This window comes from Oncorhynchus clarkii, chromosome 25 (assembly GCF_045791955.1).
Source record: "Oncorhynchus clarkii lewisi isolate Uvic-CL-2024 chromosome 25, UVic_Ocla_1.0, whole genome shotgun sequence".
In the NCBI taxonomy this organism is placed as follows: domain Eukaryota; kingdom Metazoa; phylum Chordata; class Actinopteri; order Salmoniformes; family Salmonidae; genus Oncorhynchus; species Oncorhynchus clarkii.
The window spans coordinates 7,739,337-7,764,072 of record NC_092171.1 but is presented as its reverse complement, the minus strand read 5'-3'; the positions used below and the strand labels follow the sequence as shown (position 1 = coordinate 7,764,072).

At 42.3% G+C, this 24,736-nt stretch overlaps 1 protein-coding gene across 1 annotated transcript in view; it reads right to left on the bottom strand.

Moving 5' to 3' along the window:
* LOC139383360 (SH3 and cysteine-rich domain-containing protein-like) overlaps positions 1-24,736 on the bottom strand; it is an 86,116-nt gene that overhangs the window by 5,580 nt on the left and 55,800 nt on the right. The window contains exon 8 of the mRNA XM_071127871.1: positions 7,793-7,887. Coding sequence (XP_070983972.1) covers positions 7,793-7,887 — 95 coding nt within the window. The remainder of the gene's footprint in view (positions 1-7,792; positions 7,888-24,736) is intronic.

The window sequence follows — 24,736 nt, the reverse complement described above, 5'->3', positions numbered from 1 at the left end:
CTCTGAGTTACTCAAAGAGAATAGAGCTCTGGTGCTCTAAATGAGATCTCATCTGACAATAAGAAAGACAAACATGAAATAATGTTGTTTCAATTACCACTTGCTGCTTCCTGAAGTCATATGCCTCTTTTAAACATGCTGTCTATTGAATTATGACTAGGGTTGCTTTTCATATCAATTGTCCATATATCCTGGTTAAAAGATTCCTGGAATTATGAGGGAATAAGCAGGAAATCTGTGAATCCTCCTACCAGGATTTTGGGAAAACATCGGAATTTGGGGAAATTTCTAGGAATTTTCTTACCCTAAACAGGACTGTTTAGTTTGAACATGATACAAATGAATGCATTTTAGATGGTTTCCCTATTGAATTATATCAATCATTTTTACCCAAACTAATTGAGCCTATGCAGTATGTTTAATTATGCCATAGAGACAGAAAAGCTCCCAGACACACTTGAACAGGCACTGATCACAGTTTTGTTAAAACCTGGCAAAGATCCTCTGCTTTGTGGGTTGTATAGACCAATATCTCTATTGAACACTTCATATAAGATTCTTGCGAAACTCATAGATAGCTCATAGGTTCTTCTGGACTTGGTTGATATGGACCAATCAAGCTTTGTAAGAAACCGCACATCTCCTGATAATATCAGAAGATTATTTAATGTTATGCATTATGTAGTGAATGACCAAGAATCTGTAGTGGCGGCTTCATTAGATGTGGAAAAAGCTTTTGACCGCATAGAATGGAACTACCTGTTTGAACTTTTCCAGAGGATGAATTAGAATACTGTACAAATGTCCGGTAGCTCAGATCCTGACTAATGGAAAATTTTTCTCACAGTTCTCTCTATCACGTGGCACAAGACAGAGTTGTCCCGCTAGTCCTCTCCTTTTTTCTTTGGCTATAGAGCCACTGGCAGAAGCTTTCAGATCTTATCCATCCATCCATGGTGTTCGTATAGGTGGGCGTGAACATCTGGTCTCGCTATATGCCGATGACATTTTGCCTTACCTCTCTAAACCAGAAATTTCACTCCGAGCATTAGTTGACATCCTGAAAGAACATGGGACCTTTTCAGGATATAAAATAAACCTATCGAAGAGTATAATTATGCCTTTTAACAGGGCAGCTGTGCAGAACCCAATCTTAGACCAGCTGTTTCCTTGGAAACCACAGAAAATGACATATCTTGGATTGCAAATTACTTCTGAAACTATTAAGACATATCAACTGAACTATACTCCACTTCTCAAAAAGGTTGGGGAAGAATTGGATAGATGGCGGGATTTACCAATTTCTCTTATATGGGGCGGGTCAATTGTGTAAAGATGTGATATTACCAAAATGTTTTTACCTTTTTCAAACCTTGCCCTTTCCTAATCCCAAAGCTTTTTTCAAACAACTTAATAGGAAGGTTTCTTCATTTCTGTGGAAAGGGAAACCCCCCAGAGTGAAACTCACAACTTTATGCAAACCATACTCAGAAGGGGGACTTACTCTACCTGACTTCCAGTTGTATTACTGGCCATCTCAGTTAAAGGCTGTGTGGGTATGGCAAGATACAACAACAAGTTCACCCTCTTGGAGACAGATAGAGGAGGAGTGACTGACCCCTGCTACATTGGCATCTAAACCTTATATTAGCCCACCTAAAGCTTTGCTAGGTCTCATAAACAACCCTTTCATTAAAAACACTTTAAATATATGGATAGAAGTCTGTAAACAAACAGAAGAGCTTCGATCTATATATGAACAAACACCTTTCTATAATAACTCCCATCTTACCCAAAGTCCTGAGAGATGGTATTACATTTTCTTGGTTCAACAAAGGAATTAAAACATTTGGTAATTTCTATAGAGAAGGTGAACTACTATCCTTTCAACAACTGGCATCTCATTTTCAGTTACCTCAAACTAATTTCTTCAAGTACCTACAGGTTAGGCATTACATTGCCACTCAGCAGGGAGGTAGGATTCAGCTCATGAGTAAAGCTAAAACTGATCAACTGTGGCTGGAGAGGAAAGAGGTAAAATGTTTCATTTCCTACATGTACTCTGGTCTTCAAGCTCTGTTGGGGAACGATGAACCTTGGAAAGCTTGCATGAAGTGGCATGATGACCTTGGTCTCATCGTTGAGGATGAGAAATGGGGAAAGCTCATTTTAGATGCTCAGCGTCTTTCATTTAACACAAGGCACAAGTTGATGCAATTCAATATTTTACATAGGGTCTACTTTACACCAGAGATACTGTATAAGATCAATTCTGAATATTCAAAATGTTGCTCTAGGTGTAAAACAGGAGTGGGCACATTTATGTATATGTTTTTGTCCTGCCCTGAACTAAGCTATTATTGGAAAGACATTATTCAGATCTTATCACAGGTCACTAATATGACGGTACCACTAGATCCTTCCCTTATACTTCTTGGAGATGATTCTGTTCTACAAGTTAATATTTGCAGCAAAACCAGATTCATTACATTTGCAGTCATTGCAGCCAATAAATAAACAGCTATTATATGGAAGAGTGACACTCCGCCAAGCAAGCAAACGTGGCTAAAATAACTATCTTCCTATATTCCATCTGAAAAAAGAACATACAATTAACGCAATAAACCCTTATTACTTTCTTCATGAATGTATTATTATTATTTGTTTTTGTGTTGAATAATGTATTTTCTAGCATGGAATGTGAAGGTAATTCTGTTTCTTTTTTTTGTTGATAATCAGTGAAGCTAATACCGGTAGAGTGGAGGGAGGGGGGTGTTCATGTGTTGGGGGGGGAGGGTTTTGCACGATGTGCCCCCATGTAGCATGGTGTTTTGTGTAGGTGGAAGGGGCATTATCTGTGTCATATTTTGATGATTGTTAAATAATAAAAAATATTTTAAAAATGCCAATAAATATATTGTACAATTGTTTTTTGATTTTGAACAATTAAGTATATAGCCAATCCGATATGTTTGGAAACATGCTTTTAGTATTCATAATCACCATCATAATCATGGTGCAATAGGCTCATCAAAAAATGCCAAAGAAAGTTATCACAAGCCAGGTGTAAAAAGTTCACAAAAGAGATTGAAATGTTCCCGCTTTTGATGAGGCATTGTGATGACATTGTGAATTTTTTGTGTTCGTCTGTTGTATTGATTAAGGTCTGTATTAGAATCCTGAGACCTTGATCATGTCTAGTTTGGTTTTCATTGGAAAACATTTACAACAACACTTGGAGCAGCGGGCAACTGTACAGCAGCTAATTGTGGGCTAGGAGTCATGCTGTTCTGTGGGTATCAATTAGAGGTCGACCGATTATGATTTTTCAACGCCGATACCGATAGCGATTATTGGAGGACCAAAAACCCCGATACCGATTAATCGGCCGATTTAAAACACTTTTTTAAAATGTACAACAATACTGAGAACACTTATTTTAACTTAATATAATACATCAATAAAATCTATTTAGCCTCAAGTAAATAATGAAACATGTTCAATTTGGTTTAAATAATGCAAAAACAAAGTGTTGGAGAAGAAAGTAAAAGTGCAATATGTGCTATGTAAGAAGGCTAACGTTTCAGTTCCTTGCTCAGAAGATGAGAACATATGAAAGCTGGTGGTTCCTTTTAACATGAGTCTTCAATATTCCAAGGTAAGAAGTTTTAGGTTGTAGTTATTATAGGAATTATAGGACTATTTCCCTCTATACCATTTGTATTTCATGAACCTTTGACTATTAGATGTTCTTATAGGCACTTTAGTATTGACAGTGTAACAGTATAGCTTCCGTCCCTCTCCTCGCTCCTCCCTGGGCTCGAACCAGCAACACAACGACAACAGCCACCATCGAAGCATCGTTACCCATGCAGAGCAAGGGGAACAACTACTAGAAGGCTCAGAGCGAGTGACGTTTGAAATGCTATTAGCGTGCGCTAACTAGCTAGCCATTTCACTTCGGTTACACCAGCCTCATCTCGGGAATTGATAGGCTTGAAGTCATAAACAGCGCAATGCTTGACGCACAACAAAGAGCTGCTGGCAAAACGCACGAAAGTGCTGTTTGAATGAATGTTTACGCGCCTCCTTCTGCCTACCACCGCTCAGTCAGATACTTAGATGCTTGTATGCAAAGTCAGATTATATGCAACGCAGGACATGCTAGATAAACTAGTAATATCATCAACCATGTGTAGTTAACTAGTGATTATGATTGATTGTTTTTGATAAGTTTAATGCTAGCTAGCAACTTACCTTGGCTTACTGCATTCGCGTAACAGGCTCCTTGTGGAGTGCAAACAGAGAGAGGCAGGTGGTTATAGCGTTGGACTAGTTAACTGTAAGGTTGCAAGATTGGATCCCCCGAGCTGACAAGGTGAAAATGTGTCGTTCTGCCCCTGAACGAGGCAGTTAACCCACCGTTCCTAGGCCGTCATTGAAAATAAGAATGTGTTCTTAACTGACTTGCCTAGTTAAATAAAGGTATAAAAACAAAATCGGCAAATCGGTGCCCAAAAATACCGATTTCCGATTGTTATGAAAACATTAAATTGGCCCTAATTAATCGTCCATTCTGATTAATCGGTCAACCTTTAGTGTCAATACATTTCAAATTAAGTGTGGGATGATTGAAATCTTTCTGGGGATCTCATATTGGAGCGTCAAAGAGTAGACTATCAGGATTACTGAGGGAATGATGTAGTAAAATGGATACTAGGGCCAAGGGCTGTTGAGAGAGAAACCCTTATTTCGTAACAGCGAATCAAAAAGTACATTAAAAAAGGTTTACGTTATGGTAGTCCAGACAATTGTCAGTTTACAAAAGGTTTTAGAAAATCTCAGAGACACAGAGACATTGTCTCATAACTATCATATTGTCATCGGGTCAAATTATATCTTTATAATCTTTTTTCAGTTAATGTTTGGTTTACACTCCGTGAAAAAAAGGGTACAGTTAGGGAACATAATGTACCTTCAGAGTAATCTCACATCAAAAGTGCCTTTTCCCCAAGAACACTAAGGTAACCTGCCTAAATGACTACCAATCCGTGGCACTCACGTCTGTAGCCATGAAGTGCTTTGAAAGGCTGGTCATGGCTCACATCAACACCATCATCCCGGAAACCCTAGACCCACTCCAATTTGCATACCGCTCCAATAGATCCACAGACGACGCAATCTGAATCACACTCCACACTGCCCTTTCCTGCCTGGACAAAAGGAACAACTATGTGAGAATGCTGTTCATTGACTACAGGTCAGCGTTCAACATCATAGTGCCCACAAAGCTCGTCACTAAGCTAGGGACCCTGGGACAAAACACCTCCCTCTGAAACTGGATCCTGGACTTCCTGACGGGCCACCCCCAGGTGGCAAGGGTAGGCAACAACACATCTGCCACGCTGATCCTCAACACTGGGGCCCCTCAGGGGTGAGTGCTTAGTCCCCTCCTGTACTCCCGGTTCACCCACGACTGCATGGCCAAACACGATTCCAACACCATCATTAAGTTTGCTGACGACACAACAGTGGTAGGCCTGATCACCGACAACGATGAGACGGCCTGTAGGGAGGAGGTCAGAGACCAGGCAGTGTGGTGCGATGACAATGTAAGCAAGACAAAGGAGCTGATCGTGGACTACAGGAAAAAGCGGTCCGTACAGACCCCCATTAACATCGACGGGGCTGTAGTGGAGCGGGTCGAGAGTTTCAAGTTCCTTGGTGTCCACATCACCAACGAACTATCAGGGTCTAAACACACCAAGACAGTAGTGAAGAGGGCACAACAACACCTTTTCCCCCTCAAGAGACTGAAAATATTTGGCTGGGGTCCCCAGATCCTCAAAAAACTATACAGCTGCACCATCGAGAGCATCCTGACCGGTTGCATCACCGCCTGGTATGGCAACTGCTTGGCATCTGACCTTAAGGACCTACATAGGGTGGTGCATTCAGCACAGTACATCATTAGGACCAAGTTTCCTGACATCCAGGACGTACAGTTGAAGTCGGAAGTTTACATACACTTAGGTTGGAGTCATTAAAACTCATTTTTCAACCACTCCACAAATTTCTTGTTAACAAACTATAGTTTTTGCTTGTCGGTTAGGACATCTACTTTGTGCACGACACAAGTCATTTTTCCAACAATTGTTTACAGACAGATTAGTGCACTTATAATTCACTGTATCACAATTCCAGTGGGTCAGAAGTTTACATACACTAAGTTGACTGTGCCTTTAAACAGCTTGGCATATTCCAAAAAATGGTGTCATGGCTTCAGAAGCTTTTGATAGGCTAATTGACATAATTTGAGTAAATTGGAAGTGTACCTGTGGATGTATTTCAAGGCCTACCTTCAAACTCAGTGCCTATTTGCTTGAGATTATGGGAAAATCAAAAAAATCTGCCAGGACCTCAGAAAAAAATGTGTAGACCTCCACAAGTCTTGTTCATTCTTGGGAGCAATTTCAAAATGCCTGACGGTACCACGTTCATCTGTACAAACAATAGTACACAAGTATTAACACCATGGGACCACACAGCCGTCATACCGCTCAGGAAGGAGATGCGTTCTGTCTCCTAGAGATGAACATACTTTGGTGCGAAAAGTGCAAATCTATCCCAGAACAACAGCAAATGACCTTGTGAAGATGCTGGAGGAAACAGGTACAAAAGTATCTACAGTGGGGCAAAAAATTATTTAGTCAGCCACCAATTGTTATTCACCCTTCCTTATTTCTTTTGTGGATTGTGTTTCTGTGTACCAATGGAAAGTCTACAAAACTATGAGCAAACCAGTCTCCAGTCATCTATTGAATGCATGGATTTGGATTGTGATGATACCGAAGAATGAATCCTTTACAAATTGTGCTTTTTGCTTCTTCTTAAAAAAAAAAAAATCTGTAATAATATTTAATGTGTATGAAATAGTTTGGTGAAATATCCATAAAAGGAGTGTGATTGCCCATAATTCTGCACCTTTGGATAGTTGTACTTCCAATTTTGATCATCATGATTTAGTGACCTCCACGAAAATGTATCTACTTGTATTTTTAACAAACTTTTTGTTTTGTCTGCTTGGACTCAAGAGATAAGTACGGTTGCGTTAATCTTTTTGATGGATCTTTTTGCAATTTTGACGGTGTAATATTGTTTTTGATGGATGTATTTATGTTTTGAGAAGGCAACTACATTTTGAAAACACATGTACTGTTTCGCAAAAGGCCACAGAGTTCTGTGTCAACAACATTGTTCCAAAAAATGCTTGTACACGATTGAGAAAAAGTACAAGTACAATTCTATACCTTGTTTTTCCTGAGAGTGTATGATTAGGAGACGGTTTAATGGTCGTTTAACTGAGCAGGTATAAACGGAAGATCACACACATATCACAGACAATTCAATTATAATGTGTAACAAAAAAATACAATGTTTGTACATGTTGTATTAGAGAAGAACTCTGACAAATATCTATTGAGCAGTGATTAGAGCATGCATTCAGTGACGCCTGCCTGCTTATCTAGGTAAACACAGTATATGTTAGTCATTCAAAAGGAGCATAGGTAATTGTTAACACAATGGGATTACAAAGAGAATGCAGGAAAGGTTCAGGCAAAGCCAAGGCCCTTTAGAAACCAATCAAACATCCATCCAGTTCTGACAGTGAGCTGCTAGGAGCTTTTGGCCTCTGCAGATAAGAGACTTTTAACTAAGCAATCCCACGAATTAGTCTGACCATTGATTAGTCTGTTTTTTGTTAGTGTGTGTGTGTGTGGATCCCACTGACCTCATCTCCAGGTCTTCACTTTCCTGGGGTGTGAATGTGAACAAAGCCACATAGGTGTTGAGCTGCAGTATGTCCTTCTGCAGCAGTCTCCTCTCCTACAAAACACACACACACACACACACACACACACACACACACACACACACACACACACACACACACACACACACACACACACACACACACACAGAAGCTGTCAGCACAATCCACCAAACAGGTTGTCTGAGCATAGACATGCAAAAAACGACAACAGATTTTTGTTATTCATTAATCGAATCAAAAAACGTTTTTTGTAATTTGGCACACAGAAACTTTGGACACATGGTGTAGAAAATAAAACTATCACTATCTATCACTGGTATTTTAGATACTAATGCTCGGTCATAAGTGACTATCCTTTTTTCTCTCTTTCCTTTCTTGTATGCTAAGCTATTTTGGAACACAAATCAGTCAACTATTTATGTTGAAATTGTACATTGTGTAGATGTACAGTACCAGTGAAAAGTTTGGACACACCTACCCATTCAAGGGTTTTTCTTTATTTTTACTATTTTCTAAATTGTAGAATAACAGTGAAGACATCAACACTATGAAATAACACACATGGAATCATGTATTAACCAAAGAAGTGTTCAACAAATGTAAATATATTTGAGATTCTTCAAAGTAGCCACCCTTTCCCTTGATGACAGCTTTGCACACTCTTGGCATTCTCTCAACCAGCTTCACCTGGAATGCTTTTCCAACATTCTTGAATGAGTTCCCACATATGTTGAGCACTAGTTGACTGCTTTTCCTTCCCTCTGAGGTCCAACTCCTCCCTTCTGATCTGAGGGCCTGACTACACCAGACCAGTAGGCAGCACTATAGATGTCATTGGCAACAGTGGCACCATAGGATAGTGGACTTTGTCTCATGGAAATTAATGTTAGATTTCAATTATGCAGATGAACAATGTGAAATATCGTGACTAGTATATCATGATTAATATAATCAAATATTGTTGCCATATTATGTGGTCTGAATATTATGTGGCTTTGTTATCTAACTAATCTTGTGTCCTTTCTGCCATCCTGTGAACCCCAATCATTGCTGTTCGGAGCTATGTTTCCTTTTGATTATTCCAAGATTATAATGAGCTGTTGTTCCAATCGAAGGAAGGAAAATTGCTCAAGTCGTTCTGCCACCTGCTACTGTAAAGTTTCCACAACATTATATCATCAACATGAGTGGGAGGAAGCATTCCCTTGTTTAGTTGTTCTGTTTTCATAAGCGCCCAGGAAATTAAAAGACAACAAAAGCGGGGGCGGAGAGGATGTTGTTAGAGAAGAGCTAACCCAATTATTGCAGACACATTTTGTTAATGTAATTGCACACACCCACACCGAAAAGCATTTTTCTACTTTTGTCACAATTAGTCGCGAGTTCACAATGACCTAAAATATTGCTGCAACCAGTCAACAAACTTGTTCTCATTGTAGTTCTCATACAGGAGAAAATACTTTGGCTATATGAATTGAGGGAGAATCATAGCAAAGTAGAGACCGCAATGTACTGTACATTTGCTAAACGGTCTTATTCCATTCCAACAGAAATAACAACATCACAAGGTCCCTCTCCTCCCAGACTGCAGTTATGGTACTGCATAGCTATGATGTGTCGTGTCTTGGGATGACGTGTTCCAAAATGGTCAGCATGCGTCACCCAGGTGGGCAACTGATATTAGTGGTGGATGAGCTGAGTTACTCTCTAGCAATGCTCTGTTGGCTCTGGGTTAAAATGCAGTAAGGCACAGAAACTTTAGGCGATCCATTATGGCAAAACTACAGCTCTCTGGGGGCCTTTCGACTCTGATGGCTAGCGCTAGGTGATAATATATGTACTGTATGTGTCTGTATGGTGGTCATTACATTGGGAAAGTGGAGATCACGGAAGAAAGACCAATAAGAAATAGTAAAGCATTAGAGGTTATATGAGGAGCAGCAAATAAAGTCTACAAGCTCACATTTTAGTGTGAGAAGTACAAGCCATTTGATTAGTTCTCAATCGTTCAATACATGGGGACATTACATTTCCAGGGAACAGGTGTGTTCAGAATATGGGAAAATAAATAGGCTGCAAATTTAAAAAAGGCCAGCCGGTTGTTTGTGGCTCTTATTTCAGATAGGACAGGAGGCACCATGGGGCAATCTGCTCCTGCAGTGTGTGGTTAATTCAAAGTCAGAGCCTGTGTCTCTGTGCCAGGCTTTTATAGACCTGCCTTCAGACAGACAAATGACCTCCACCCAGCTGTGCTAAGCTCAGCCAGATAAGAGTGGAAAATACCACTTTACATGTTTCAGCGAGCTGGCCAGGAGAGATTGCATAGTGTATGCGTGTGCAGCGTGTGTGTTTCAAGTTTTATTTCAAGATCCAAGTTTTATTAGTCATTTTTAGAGGATACACATGGTAAACACTGTCCAATAAAATGCTTACTTGTAGGTTCCTTCTCAACAACGCAACAACAATAAGAAATAATAAAATATAAGAATACAAACATAAAGTTATAGGAGTATTGTAAGAGGGTCCTGAAAATGATTTTTATTTGGGTTCCAGGCAGGTATTAACCCTGCCTAAAGGAAAATAGTAGGATAGATAGAGACCCACTACCAGATGCACGCATATCAGAAGAGACTGCCTAGAGGGTAGCCTGTTTTCCAGATAGCCAGTGGAGAGAAAGGATAAGACACACCATATAAAACACGTCACAGCACGGCGGTAACCCAAAACAATAATACCTCATAAAAGAATAATGCCAACAATTGACAAGAATAAACCCAGTCATAATTTGCAATATTCTGTATTACCTCCCAGTGGAGGAGTGAGGGGGGAATTAATGGGTGTGTAGGGGTGTGTTCATAGACAAAAAAGGCCTTAAAATGTCCAAAATCGTCTCGGCCAAATGTTAATAGTACCACACCAAATCAATACAGTTCAAAGAACAAAAACAAACTTGCACGCAACCTCCCTTTAACTAAAATGTCAACCCAAATGTCAAATAAAATTAAATAGTATTTGTCACATGCACCGAATACAACAGTTGTAGACCTTACCGTGAAATGCTTACTTACAAGCCCTTAACCAACAATGCAGTTTTAGGAAAATAGAGTTAAGAAATATTTACTAAATAAACTAAAGCAAAAAAAGTTACACAATGAAATAACAATAATGAGGCTATATACTGCCTCTGCCATTGCTCTAATTCTGTGAAGGGATACAGAATACAGATACAAAGTCCAGATACAGGACTCCAGACCAAATTCTCTCTGACCAAGGTCCGCAGTTCATCTCAGAATTTACAAAGAGCTCTGTACCTATTAAGGTGTAGTTGCCAAGCTGACCACGGCCTACCTGACCGAGAGGGTACACCTGAAGGGGATGATTGCTTCATTTGTGGGGGATCAGCACACAAGGTGGGATCAGCATCTTCCTGAATTTCGCTTTGCACTGAACTCTAAAAGGTCCGATGGACAGAGTCTTGCAAAGTTCCAACGTTTCATCTGACTGCTCAGCGTTTGATGCAGTCCAACACCACCATACCTTGCTAGCCAGAGCAGAGGCCAGCATAATCTTTTTATTTTATTTAACTAGGCAAGTCAGTTAAGAACAAATTCTTATTTTCAATGACGGCCTAGGAACAGTGGGTTAACTGCCTGTTCAGGGGCAGAACGACAGATTTGGGGATTTGAACTTTCAACCTTCCGGTTGCTAGTCCCCCGCTCTAACCGCTCTAACCACTAGGCTACCATAGCCAACACAACAACAGCTCAGAAACTATGACAAACATGGACGAGACATGTGGTTCCCAAACCAGTCTTGTGTCTGAATCCGTTCTAATCATCTGTCAAAGGCGCCCAAGCAGTTCACTGCCAAGCTAGCTTCGAGATTGAAAAGGTCCCTCCCTACTGTGTGGTGCAGCAGTTGGGGTCGGTGAACTACCTGGTCTGTTTGGAAGACACTGGGAAGATGTCAGGACGGTGCATGTTGTGGACCTAAAGGCTTGCTACCCTATGGCAGAAGAGCTGGATCGCAGGCAAAAGCAACATCTGCAGGAACTCTTCTTGGAGGACTCCGATGATGAGAACGTCCCTGATATTGTGTAGTGGGAACATGAACCTGCCAAAGCCTGAATCCTCTCTGTTTCTGGGGGGAGGAGAGTGTGACAAAATCCTGCACGGCGCCTTCACTGTGCGCTGCCACTTTAAGAGCGCATCAGCAGTCAGGAAGGAGAAAAAAAAGATAGCTCTTCCGGCTCTGTGTGGGAGCTCTCGGTTGGCGCGGCAGTTTGATACTGTGTGCAACTCTGCAGAAGTCTATTTTGAGCGTGCTTAGTTTGTAAAGTGTTTAAGTCGATCGGCGGTGTTACCGCTCTAGGTAGTAGTTGTAATCTTTCGGGACCGCTCCTGTTATTGATCGCATGGATTAGTAGCAACATTGTTGTAAAACTTTAACATACAAACCATCAGACGGACAGACAGTGCAACAGCTAAGACTTAGTTTAATTTTCTCTCTATCATTCCAGTGCTTTATACTGCAGCAGACTTTCTTTTTTTCAATATGCTCCCTTTGATGTTCAGTGTCGCTGGAGTATTATTGCCATTCCAGATGTATTTGGGTTGACATTTTAGTTAAAGGGAGCTTGTGTGCGAGTTGATTGTTTATTGTTGCTTGAACTGTATTGATTTGGTGTGTTACTACTGACATTTTCCCGAGAAGATTTGGGACATTTTAAGGCCTTTGTTTTGTCTGTGAACACACCCCCACACACCCATTCATTCCCCCCTCACTCCTCCACTGGGAGGTAATACAGAATATTGCAAATTCTCTAAGGGTTATGACTGGGTTCATTCTTGTCAATTGTTGGCATTATTCTTTTATGAGGTATTATTGGTTTGGGTTACCACTGGGAGGTAATACAGAATATTGCAAATACTGGTACCGAGTCAATGTCAATGTATGGGGGTACAGGTTAGTCAAGGTAATTTGTACATGTAGGTAGGGGTAAAGTGACTATGCATAGATAATAAACAGTAAGTAGCAGCAGTGTAAAAACAAATGGGGGGTGTCATTGCAAATAGACCAGGTGGCCGTTTGATTAATTGTGGCTTGGAGGCAGAAGCTGCTAAGGAGCCTTTTGGACCTAGACGTGGTGCTCTGGTCTGCTTGCCTTGTGGTAGCAGAGAGAAGAGTCTATGACTTGGGTGACTGGATTCTGACAATGTTTTGGGCCTTCCTCTGACACCGCCTAGCATATAGTTGCTGGATGGCAGGAAGCTTGGCCCCAGTGATGTACTAGGCCGTACGCACTACTCTCTGTAGTGCCTTACGGTTGGATGCAGAGCAGTTGCCATATCAGGCGGTGATGCTCTCGATGGTGCAGCCGTATAACTTTTTGAGGATCTGGGGACCCATAACAAATATTTTCAGTCTCCTGAGGGGGGAAAGGTATTGTCGTGCCCTCTTCACGACTGTCTTGGTGTGTTTGGACCATGATAGTTCATTGGTGATGTGGACGCAAAGGAACTTGAAAGTCCACTACAGCCCCGTCGATGCTCCACTACAGCCCCGTCGATGCGAAATGGGGGCGTGTTCGGCCTGTAGTCCACGATCTTCTCCTTTGTCTTGCTCACGTCGAGGGAGAGGTTGTTGACCTGGTACCACACTGCCAGGTCTCTGACCTCCCTATAGGCTGTCTCATCGTTGTCGGTAATCAGGCCTACTACAACTGAGTCGTCAGCAGACTTAATGATGGTGTTGGAATCGTGCTTGGCCACGCAGTTGTGGATGAACAGGGAGTACAGGAGGGGACTCAACACACACCTCTGAGGAACCCCCGTGTTGAGTATCAGCGTGGCAGATGAGTTGTTGCCTACCATTACCACCTTGGGCGGCCCGTTAGGAAGTCCAGGATCCAGGTCCTTAGTAATGAGCTTTGTGGACACTATGGTGTTGAACGCTGAACTTTAGTCAATGAACAGCATTCTCACATAGGTCTTCCTTTTGTCCAGCTCCTTGAAAGATGCAGCTCTAGCCTTTAGCTCCTGGGCTCCCAAGTGGCACAGTGGTCTAAGACACTGCATCTCAGTGCAAGAGGTGTCACTGCAGCACCTGGTTTGTATCAAGGCTGAATCACATCCGGCCATGATTTGGAGTCCCATAGGGCGGCGTACAATTGGCCCAGCATCTTTTGTGAAAGTTTATCGTCGACTTTTTTAATTTTAAAAAATGACGCAGCGTTTAAAAACGATATTTTTTTCTGAATGACACAGCTTCCATAGAAAGCTATGTTGGGTATATATGGACCGATTTAAACAAAAAAAAGACCCAATAGTGATGTTTATGGGGCATATAGGAGTGCCAAGAAAGAAGCTTGTCAAAGGTAATGAATGTTTTATATTTTATTTCTGCGTTTTGTGTAGCGCCGAATAAGCTAAATCTTTGTTTACGTCGCATTCAGGCATTTTGAGGTGTTGCATGCTATCAGATAATAGCTTCTCATGCTTTCGCCGAAAAGCATTTTAAAAATCTGACTTGTTGGCTAGGTTCACAACGAGTGTAGCTTTATTTCAATACCCTGCATGTGCATTTTGATGAACGTTTGAGTTTTAACGAGTACATTTAGCATTTAGCGTAGCGCATTTGCATTTCCAGGTGTCTACTTGAGACATCTGCGTCTCAAGTAGGAGCAAGAAGTTAATATTAGACACCGCGCACCAGCAGTTATTGACAAATAGATACACACCCCCAATCCTCGTCTTACCGGACATACCTGTTCTGTCATGCCGAATCACGGAAAACCCAGCCAACTGTATATTATCCGTGTCATCGTTCAGCCATGACTCTGTGAAACATAAGATATTAAAGGTTTTAATGTCCCAAATGGAGCTCATCCAGTTTATTCTCCAGTGATTGCATGTTGGCTAATAGAACGGATGGTACAGGCGGTTTACCCGACAAATTCTCACAAGGCACCCTGATACCTGCCCCTAGTATTTCCTGCTTTTCTTCATGCGAATGACAGGGATTTCGGCCTTGTCTGGGAGCAACATTATATCCGTTGTGTCTGACTCATTAAAGATAAAATCTTCATCCAGTTCGAGGTGAGTATTCGCTGTTCTGATATCCAGAAGCTCTTTTCAGTCATAAAAGACGGTAGCATCAACATTATGTACAAAATAAGTCACAAACGATGCGGAAAAAACACACAAAATAGCACAATTGGTTAGATGCCCGTAAAACGGCAGCCATCCCCTCCGGCACCATTCTTCATTCAAATGCATCTGGCAGGGCAATAATAGTTCAGTGGCACTGAACATCAAAGTGAGCACATTGAAAAAAGGAAAGTCTGCTGCAGTGTAAAGCACTGGAACGATAGAGGGAAAACGAGAGTAAGAGAGAGAGGGGGGTCTTAGCTGTTGACTTCAGGCTTGCAATAGCATTGTCTGTCCATCTGATGGTTTGTTGGTTTGTATGCTTCGCAATAATGTTGCTACTAATCCATGCGATCAGTAACAGGAGCGGTCCTGAAGGATTACAACCACGACCTAGAGCAGTAACACCGCCGATCGATTTAAACACTTTACAAACTAAGCACGCTGAAAATAGACTTCTGCAGAGATGCACACACTATCAAACTGCCGCGACAACTGAGAGCTCCCACACAGAGCCGGAAGAGCTATCTTTATTTTCTCATTCCTGACTGCTGATGCGCTTTTAAAGTGTCAGCGCCCGGTAAAGGCTTCGTGCAGGATTTCGCCACAATGTAAATGGCTCAGTAGAATAGAATAAACACTTGCTGTGTTGCAGTGTGTGTGTGTGTGTGTGTGTGTGTGTGTGTGTGTGTGTGTGTGTGTGTGTGTGTGTGTGAAAAAAAGCTGTGTGTTTGTAGTGCATGTTTGATTGTATATCTTTGTGTTTATCTGATCTTTTCCAAAGTTGACATTAAGGATAAACATGTCAAATATTTATAAATAGAGACTGGATAGAAATATTACAAATATGAACGTTCTGATACTACAACTTTGTCATTCTACCATTGTAGAAGCCAGAGAGGGTAAAATAAATATGTCTAAAATTTGCCCATAAAATGTTTAATATTATAGTGGGCAATATGGAGTTCGCACAGGTTTGCCAACTTTCACTGAGACAAAACTATGAATTCTGTAACATGTCAGCTGCACGCAGAAAATAAATATTGCACAGACCAGAGCTGGAGATATAAACATTAGGGTCAGAGTCTATTCACATCTGTGTGTGCCAGTGGCCAAGGCAGGAATACCATTTGTCTGTAAGGGAGATAGGTTTTTCTCCCAACTCCTGGGAAATTCAGAAGTAATGGGAGTCTGGCCAAGAGTAGCACACTGATGGACACACACACAGCAAGAACTGGCTCAGGATCAGTTCTCAGGCTAAAGAGTAGAGTACAGCTCGCCAGCAAGCACAGTACAGACACATTTCTCAGAGGCTTTCAATAGCATACTGTTCTTAGCTCCAGAGCAGTTGGTGCTATACTTAGAATTCTATGATGTCAATGTGTTAGTCCGAAGGAGAAATGGGCACTGGACTAAGGATAGCTGTGGGCAAAAAATCCTGCAGCATGCACAAACAATAGGGGCTGAGAAAAAAATCTGTCACAGGGCTCCATTTTCTATTTCCAGACCAGAAGTTATTATGATTTGTCATGATCATCTCTCACAGAATTTATTTATACCTGTGTTCAATGTGCCAGCAATCTTTTTCAATGCGTTTGTGCTTGGTCATAAAAGAGCGCAGCACCCAAGACAAAAGGGCTGTCAATGAGGCAGGCGTCTCGCGAGAGACGTTATTTGTGACCTCATAAAACAGTATGAAAATCAAAAGAATCCTTATTTCTGTTTGTGTGTTCTACTCTGTTCCACTAGAATAAGACAGACAGGCCGCTTCACACACCCACATGTGCCACACCGTACCATTTCCTCAACCATTTTCTAGTGTTACATCCATTTTCTCTTTCTACTGGCCCTGATTAAAGTATCTGGGTGTTAAGTGGCCTCATGGATGAGTAAAAAGCACAATCAAACATTTTTTTTTAAAACTATAGCATTCCAAAGATATACAGTGGATTCGGAAAGTATTCAGACCCCTTGACTTTTTCCACATTTTGATACGTTACAGCCTTATTCTAAAATGGATTTTAAAAATATATAGCCTCATCAATGTACAGACAATACCCCATTATGACAAAGTGAAAACAGGCTTTTAGAAACTTTTGCAAATTAATGAAAAGTAAAAAACAGAAATACCTTATTTACGTAACTATTCAGACCCTTTGCTATGAGACTCGAAATTGAGCTCAGGTGCTTCCTGTTTCCATTGATCATCCTTGAGATGTTTCTACAACTTGATTCTACTCCACCTGTGGTAAATGCAATTGATAGGACAGGATTTGGAAAGGCACACATCTGTCTATATAAAATCCCACAGTTGACAGTGCATGTCAGAGCAAAAACCAACACATGAAGTCAAAGGAAATGTCCGTAGAGCTCCGAGACTGGATTGTGTCGAGGCACTGATCTGGGTAAGGGTTTGGCCTCCATCATTCTTAAACAGAGCTGGCCGTCCGGCCAAATTGAGCAATCGGGGGAGAGGGGCCTTGGTCAGGGAGGTGACCAAGAACCCGATGTTCACTCTGACAGAGCTCCAGAGTTCCACTGTGGAGATGGGAGAACCTTCCAGAAAGACAACCATCTCTGCAGCATTCCACCAATCAGGCCTTTATGGTAGAGTGGCAAGACGGAAGCCACTCCTCAGTAAAAGGCCCATGACAGCCTGCTTGGAGTTTGAAGGCACCTAAAGGACTCTCAGACTGTTAAAAAACAAGATTCTCTGGTCTGATGAAACCAAGATGGAACTCTTTGGCATGAATACCAAGCGTCACGTCTGCAGGAAACCTGGCACCATCCCTACGGTGAAGCATGGTCATTGCAGCATCATTCTGTGGGGATGTTTTTCAGCGCCAGGACTGGGAGACTAGTCAGGATTGAGGGAAAGATGAACGGAGCAAAGTACAGAGAGATCCTTGAGCTCCAGAACACTCAGGACCTCAGACTGGGGTGAAAGTTCACCTTCCAACAGGACAACAACCCTAAGCACATTACCAAGTCAATGCAGGAGTGGCTTAGGGACAAGTCTCTGAATGTCCTTGAGTGGGCCAACTAGAGCCCAGACTTGAACCCGATCAAACATCTCTGGAGAGACCTGAAAATAGCTATGCAATGACATTCCCCATCCAACCTGATAGAGCTTTAGAAGATATGCAGAGAAGAATGGGAGAAACTCCCCAAATACAGGTGTGCCAAGCTTGTAGCGTCTAATGTAAATGTGATATTTCATTTCAAATTTTTTATACATTTGCAAAAAATTCTAAAAACCTGTTTTTGCTTTGTCATTAATGGGGATATGCGTCCCGCTAGCGGGACACCTGTCGACAACATCCGGTGAAATTGGAGGGTGCGCAATTCAAATAAATAATCGTAATATTAAACATTCATGAGCATACAAGTCTTATATCATTTAAAAGCTTTACATTCTTGTTAATCTAACTGCGTTGTCCGATTTACAATAGGCTTTACAGCGAAAGCAGACCATGCGATCGATCGCCTGAGGCGCCCCACATCAACATATTTTTCAACCAGCATAGGCTACACAAAATCACAAATAGCGACTAAATAAATCCCTTACTTTTGAAAATCTTCCTCTGTTTGCAATCCCAAGGGTTCCAGCTACACCATGAATGGTTGTTTTGTTAGATAAAATCCTTCTTTATATCCCAAAAGGTCTGTTTAGTTGGCGCCATTGATTTCAGTAATCCACTCGTTTAACGTGCAAACAAAGGAATCCAAAAAGCTACCGCTAAACTTCGTACATACAAGTCAAAGAGGTTTCTATTTAATCCTCAGGTACCCCAAAATGTAAATAAACTATAATATTTCAATACGAAAGTAAAATTTGTAAGCACGTGCCCTCATCCTCGCGCGCAGAAAGACTGATATTGTTCTCTTTACAAAAACTCAAACTTCTTGCTCGTTTTTGAAGAAACAAGCCTGAAATCTTGAATAAAGACTTTTGACATCTAGTGGAATCCACAGGAAATGCAATCTGGGAGCTGGAATTACATAGGAACAATAGCTTTCCATTATAAGAGCCTGGAACCTTAACAAAAAATGATTCTGGTTGGTCTTTCTTCGGATTACCGCCTGCCATATCAATTCTGTTATAGTCCCAGACATTATTTTAACATTTCTAGAAACGTCAATGTGTTTTCTATCCAATGCTACCAATGATATGCATATCCTGGCTTCTGGGCCTGAGTAACAGGCAGTTTACTTTGGGCACGTCAGTCAGGCAGAAATTCAGGAAAATAGACCCTAGCTCTAATTAAGGGGTATTGTGTCCAGACTGATGAGGGGAAAGCATTTTTAATCAATTTTTAGAATAAGTCTGTAAAGTAACAACATGAGGAAAAAGTCAAGGGGTCTGAATACTTTCCGAATGCATTGTACTTTGGCAGGAATTAAAGGGCAATTCCGCCAATTTTCAACATCATATTCATAATCTCCAGCATCCTACATACAGTGCTTTGAAAAAGTATTTGCCCCCTTTCCAATTCTCTCTACTTTTGCATATTTATGATACTGAATGTTATCAGATCTTCAACCAAAACTTAATAGTAGATAAAGTGAACCTGAGTGAACAAGTAACACAATAATTGCATACTTATTTATTTTATTTCATAAACAAAGTTATGCCACACCCACTGCCCCTGCGTGAAAAAATAATTGCCCCCTTACACTCAAGTCTCTCATGTCGCTGTGGAGGAATTTTGGACCACTCTTCCATGCATTAGTGCTTTAACTCAGCGACATTTGTGGGTTTTCAAGCATGAGCTGCTCATTCCAAGTCCTGCCATCTCAATTGGGATTAGGTCTGGACTTCGACTAGGTCATTCCAAAACTTTTTTAGCCATTTCCATGTAGACTTGATGGATGGCCTGACATTCTCCTGTAGAATTCTCTGATACAGAGCAGAATTCATGGTTCATTCTATTAAGGTAAGTCGTCCAGGTCCTGAGGCAGCAAAGCATCCCCAAACCATCAGACAACCAGCACCATGCTTGACCGGTTGTATAAGGTTCTAACTGTGGAATGCAGTGTTTGGGTTTTCACCAGGCATAATTGGACCCATACCATACAAAAAAGTTATACTTTTGACTCATCTGTCCATAGAACATTCTTTCAAAAGTCTTGATGATCATCCAGGTTCTTTTTGGCAAACTTGAGTCAACTTCTTAGACAATATGGGTCCCATTGGGTGTTGCATAACTTTGGAATTGGGCGTTGCATAACTTTGTTAATTAAATAAATGAAATAAGCTTCAATTTTTTTTGTTATTTGTAAACTCAGATTCCCGTTATCTAATATTGGGTTTTGGTTGACGCTCTGATAAAATACTGTCACGCCCTGACCTTAGTTATCTTTGTTTTCTTTATTATTTTGGTTAGGTCAGGGAGTGACAAGGGTGGTTTGTTTAGTTTTTATATTGTCTAGGGGTTTTTGTATGTCTAGGTGGTTATATGTCTATGGTTGCCTGGATTGGTTCCCAATCAGAGGCAGCTGTTTATCGTTGTCTCTGATTGGGGACCATATTTAGGTCTATGTGTGCCTGTCAGCACTCGGTTTATATAGCTTCACGTTCGTTTTGTTATTTTTTGTTAGTTTGTTTAGTGTTCTTTGTTTAATAAAGAATCATGTATTCATATCACGCGCCTTGGTCTCCTCGTTATGACAAACGTGACAGAATAACCCACCAAACAAGGACCAAGCAGCGTGAAAAGGAGGAACAGAGCTTAATGGGGAGATTGACCTGGGAGGAAATATTAGATGGCGCAGGACCCTGGACACAGCTGGGGGAGTATTGTCGTCCTAAGGAGGAGTTAGAGGCAGCGAAAGCGGAACGGCGATACGGCGACGATATGAAGGTACACAGCTAGCACGGAAGCCCGAGAGGCAGTTCCAAGATTTTTTTTTGGGGGGGGGGCACACGAGGAGATTGGCTGAGTCAGATAGGAGACCTGAGCCAACTCCTTGTGCTTACTGTGGGGAGCGTGTTACTGGTCAGGTACCGTGTTATGCTCCTCGCAATTGTCGGGCTAGAATGGGCATCCAGCCAGGATGTATTGAGCCAGCTCTATGTTCTGGATCTCCAATGCGTCTCCACGGTCCAGTGTATCCTGTGCCTCCTCCCCGCACTCGCCCTGAGGTGCGTGTCACCCAGTACCACCAGTGCCGGCACCACGCACCAGGCCTACCGTGCGCCTCGGCAGTCCAGAGCGTCCGGCGACAGTACCCAGTCCAGAGCGTCCGGCGACGGTACCCAGTCCAGAGCGTCCGGCGACGGTACCCAGTCCAGAGCGTCCGGCGACAGTACCCAGGCCAGGGCGTCCGGCAACAGTAACCAGTCCAGAGCGTCCGACGACAGTTCACAGACCGGAACATCCGGCAACAGTTCACAGACCGGAACCTCCAACAACGGGCCAGAGTCCGGAACCTCCAACAACGGGCCACAGTCCGGAACCTCCAAAGACGGGCCACAGTCCGGAACCTCCAAAGACGGGCCACAGTCCGGAACCTCCAAAGACGGGCCACAGTCCGGAACCTCCAAAGACGGGCCACAGTCCGGGGTTTCCAGCGACGGTCCCCAGCCCGGGGCCCCTAGCCCGGGGTCTCCAGCGATGGTTTCCAGCCCGGGGTCTCCAGCGACGGTCCCCAGCCCGCGGTCTTCAGCGACGGTCCCCAGCCCGGGGTGTATGGCGAGAACTCAGTGTAAAGAAGGGGGGCGGCGTCCAGAACCAGAGCCGCCACCGAGGTCAGATGCCCACCCAGACCCTCCCATATAGGTTTAGGTTTGCAGCCGGGAGTCCGCACCTTTGGGGGGGATGGGGGGTACTGTCACACCCTGACCTTAGTTATCTTTGTTTTCTTTGTTATTTTGGTCTGGGTGTGACGAGGGTGGTTTGTTTAGTTTTTGTATGTCTAGGGGTTGGTGTATATCTAGGTGTTTATATGTCTATGGTTGCCTGGATTGGTTCCCAATCAGAGGCAGCTGTTTATCGTCGTCTCTGATTGGGGACCATATTTAGGTAGCCATATTCCTTGTGTATTTCGTGGGTTATTGTCTATGTGTAGTTGCCTGTCAGCACTCGGTTTATATAGCTTCACGTTCCTTTTGTTATTTTGTTTAGTGTTCTTCTTTTAATAAAGAAGAATGTATTCATATCACACTGCACCTTGGTATCCTCGTTATGACGAATGTGACACATTCAGTATAAAAAATGGTCCAAAATAGAGAAAATCAGAAAGGGGGCAAATACTTTTCCACGGCACTGTATGTGAAAATGGCAAGTTTATATCTTTATTCTTTGGTGCCCCTGCACATTGACTCTGTACCGGTATCCCCTGTATATAGCCTCGCTACTGTTATTTTATTGTTGCTCCTTAATTATTTGTTATTTTTCTTTTCTTTCTTTATTTTTTACTTCAGTTTATTTTAGTAAATACTTTCTTAACACTTATTTTTCTTTAAACTACATTGTTGTTAAGGGCTTGTAAGTAAGCATTTCACTGTAAGGCCTGTTGTATTTGGCGCATGTGACAAATATAATTTGATTTGATGTTAGGCCCTGTTCTGACTGCCATATGGCTGTGGGCTACACTAGTTTATTTAGCAGACAAAATTTGCTGAATAAAATAGAAAGGATATTTTCTCCAAACGATTTCAGGGAGGGCGCACATGCGGCTATTCTGTGTTGAGCGGTTAACAAAGAAACAGGTATGCTTAGTTTAGAGTTATTTATGTAACTTTGGTTGTAACATAAATGTTGGGCTATATGTTTAGATTTTTTATACATTCTAAGGCTGCATGATGCGACTCTAATGATGATTTGAACAAAGCCGCATGAAAGGTATGAGCTCTGCTTAGTTTTTGCGCAGGCTGAACACACTTCATCAGTATCTCATTCACAATTTGACATGCACTCGATAATTCCTCGAATTTCCCGGCTTTAAAAAAACCCATAACATAAAGCATAGCAGTGTGAACAGATAACACAGAGTTACAATTGGAGTAAACAATTAACAAGTCAATAGCACAGTAGAAAAAAAAGAGAGTCTATATACATTGTGTACAAAAGGCATGAGGAGGTAGGCGAATAATTACAATTTAGCAGATTAACACTGGAGTGATAAATGATCAGATGGTCATGTACAGGTACAGGAGATATTGGTGTGCAAAAGAGCAGAAAAGTAAATAAATAAAAACAGTATGGGGATGAGGTAGGTAAAATTGGGTGGGCTACTTACCGATAGACTATGTACAGCTGCAGCGCTCGGTTAGCTGCTCAGATAGCAGATGTTTGAAGTTGGTGAGGGAGATAAAAGTCTCCAACTTTAGCGATTTTTGCAATTTGTTCCAGTCACAGGCAGCAGAGAACTGGAACGAAAGGCGGCCAAATGAGGTGTTGGCTTTAGGGATGATCAGTGAGATACACCTGCTGGAGCGCGTGCTACGGGTGGGTGTTGCCATCGTGACCAGTGAACTGAGATAAGGCGGAGCTTTACCTAGCATGGACTTGTAGATGATTTGGAGCCAGTGGGTCTGGCGACGAATATGTAGCGAGGGCCAGCCGACTAGAGCATACAGGTCGCAGTGGTGGGTGGTATAAGGTGCTTTAGTAACAAAACGGATGGCACTGTGATAAACTGCATCCAGTTTGCTGAGTAGAGTGTTGGAAGCTATTTTGTAGATGACATCGCCGAAGTCGAGGATCGGTAGGATAGTCAGTTTTACTAGGGTAAGTTTGGTGGCGTGAGTGAAGGAGGCTTTGTTGCGGAATAGAAAGCCGACTCTAGATTTGATTTTAGATTGGAGATGTTTGATATGAGTCTGGAAGGAGAGTTTACAGTCTAGCCAGACACCTAGGTACTTATAGATGTCCACATACTAGGTCGGAACCATCCAGGGTGGTGATGCTAGTCGGGCGTGCGGGTGCAGGCAGCGAACGGTTGAAAATCATGCATTTGGTTTTACTAGCGTTTAAGAGCAGTTGGAGGCCACGGAAGGAGTGTTGTATGGCATTGAAACTCGTTTGGAGGTTAGATAGCACAGTGTCCAAGGACGGGCCGGAAGTATACAGAATGGTGTCGTCTGCGTAGAGGTGGATCAGGGAATCGCCCACAGCAAGAGCAACATCATTGATATATACAGAGAAAAGAGTCGGCCCGAGAATTGAACCCTGTGGCACCCCCATAGAGACTGCCAGAGGACCGGACAGCATGCCCTCCGATTTGACACACTGAACTCTGTCTGCAAAGTAGTTGGTGAACCAGGCAAGGCAGTCATCAGAAAAACCGAGGCTACTGAGTCTGCCGATAAGAATATGGTGATTGACAGAGTCGAAAGCTTTGGCAAGGTCGATGAAGACGGCTGCACAGTACTGTCTTTTATTGATGGCGGTTATGATATTGTTTAGTACCTTGAGCGTGGCTGAGGTGCACCTGTGACCGGCTCGGAAACCAGATTGCACAGTGGAGAAGGTACGGTGGGATTCGAGATGGTCAGTGACCTGTTTGTTGACTTGGCTTTCGAAGACCTTAGATAGGCAGGGCAGGATGGATATAGGTCTGTAACAGTTTGGGTCCAGGATGTCTCCCCCTTTGAAAAGGGGGATGACTACGGCAGCTTTCCAATCCTTGGAGATCTCAGACGACATGAAAGAGAGGTTGAACAGGCTGGTAATAGGGGTTGCGACAATGGCGGCGGATAGTTTCAGAAATAGAGGGTCCAGATTGTCAAGCCCAGCTGATTTGTACG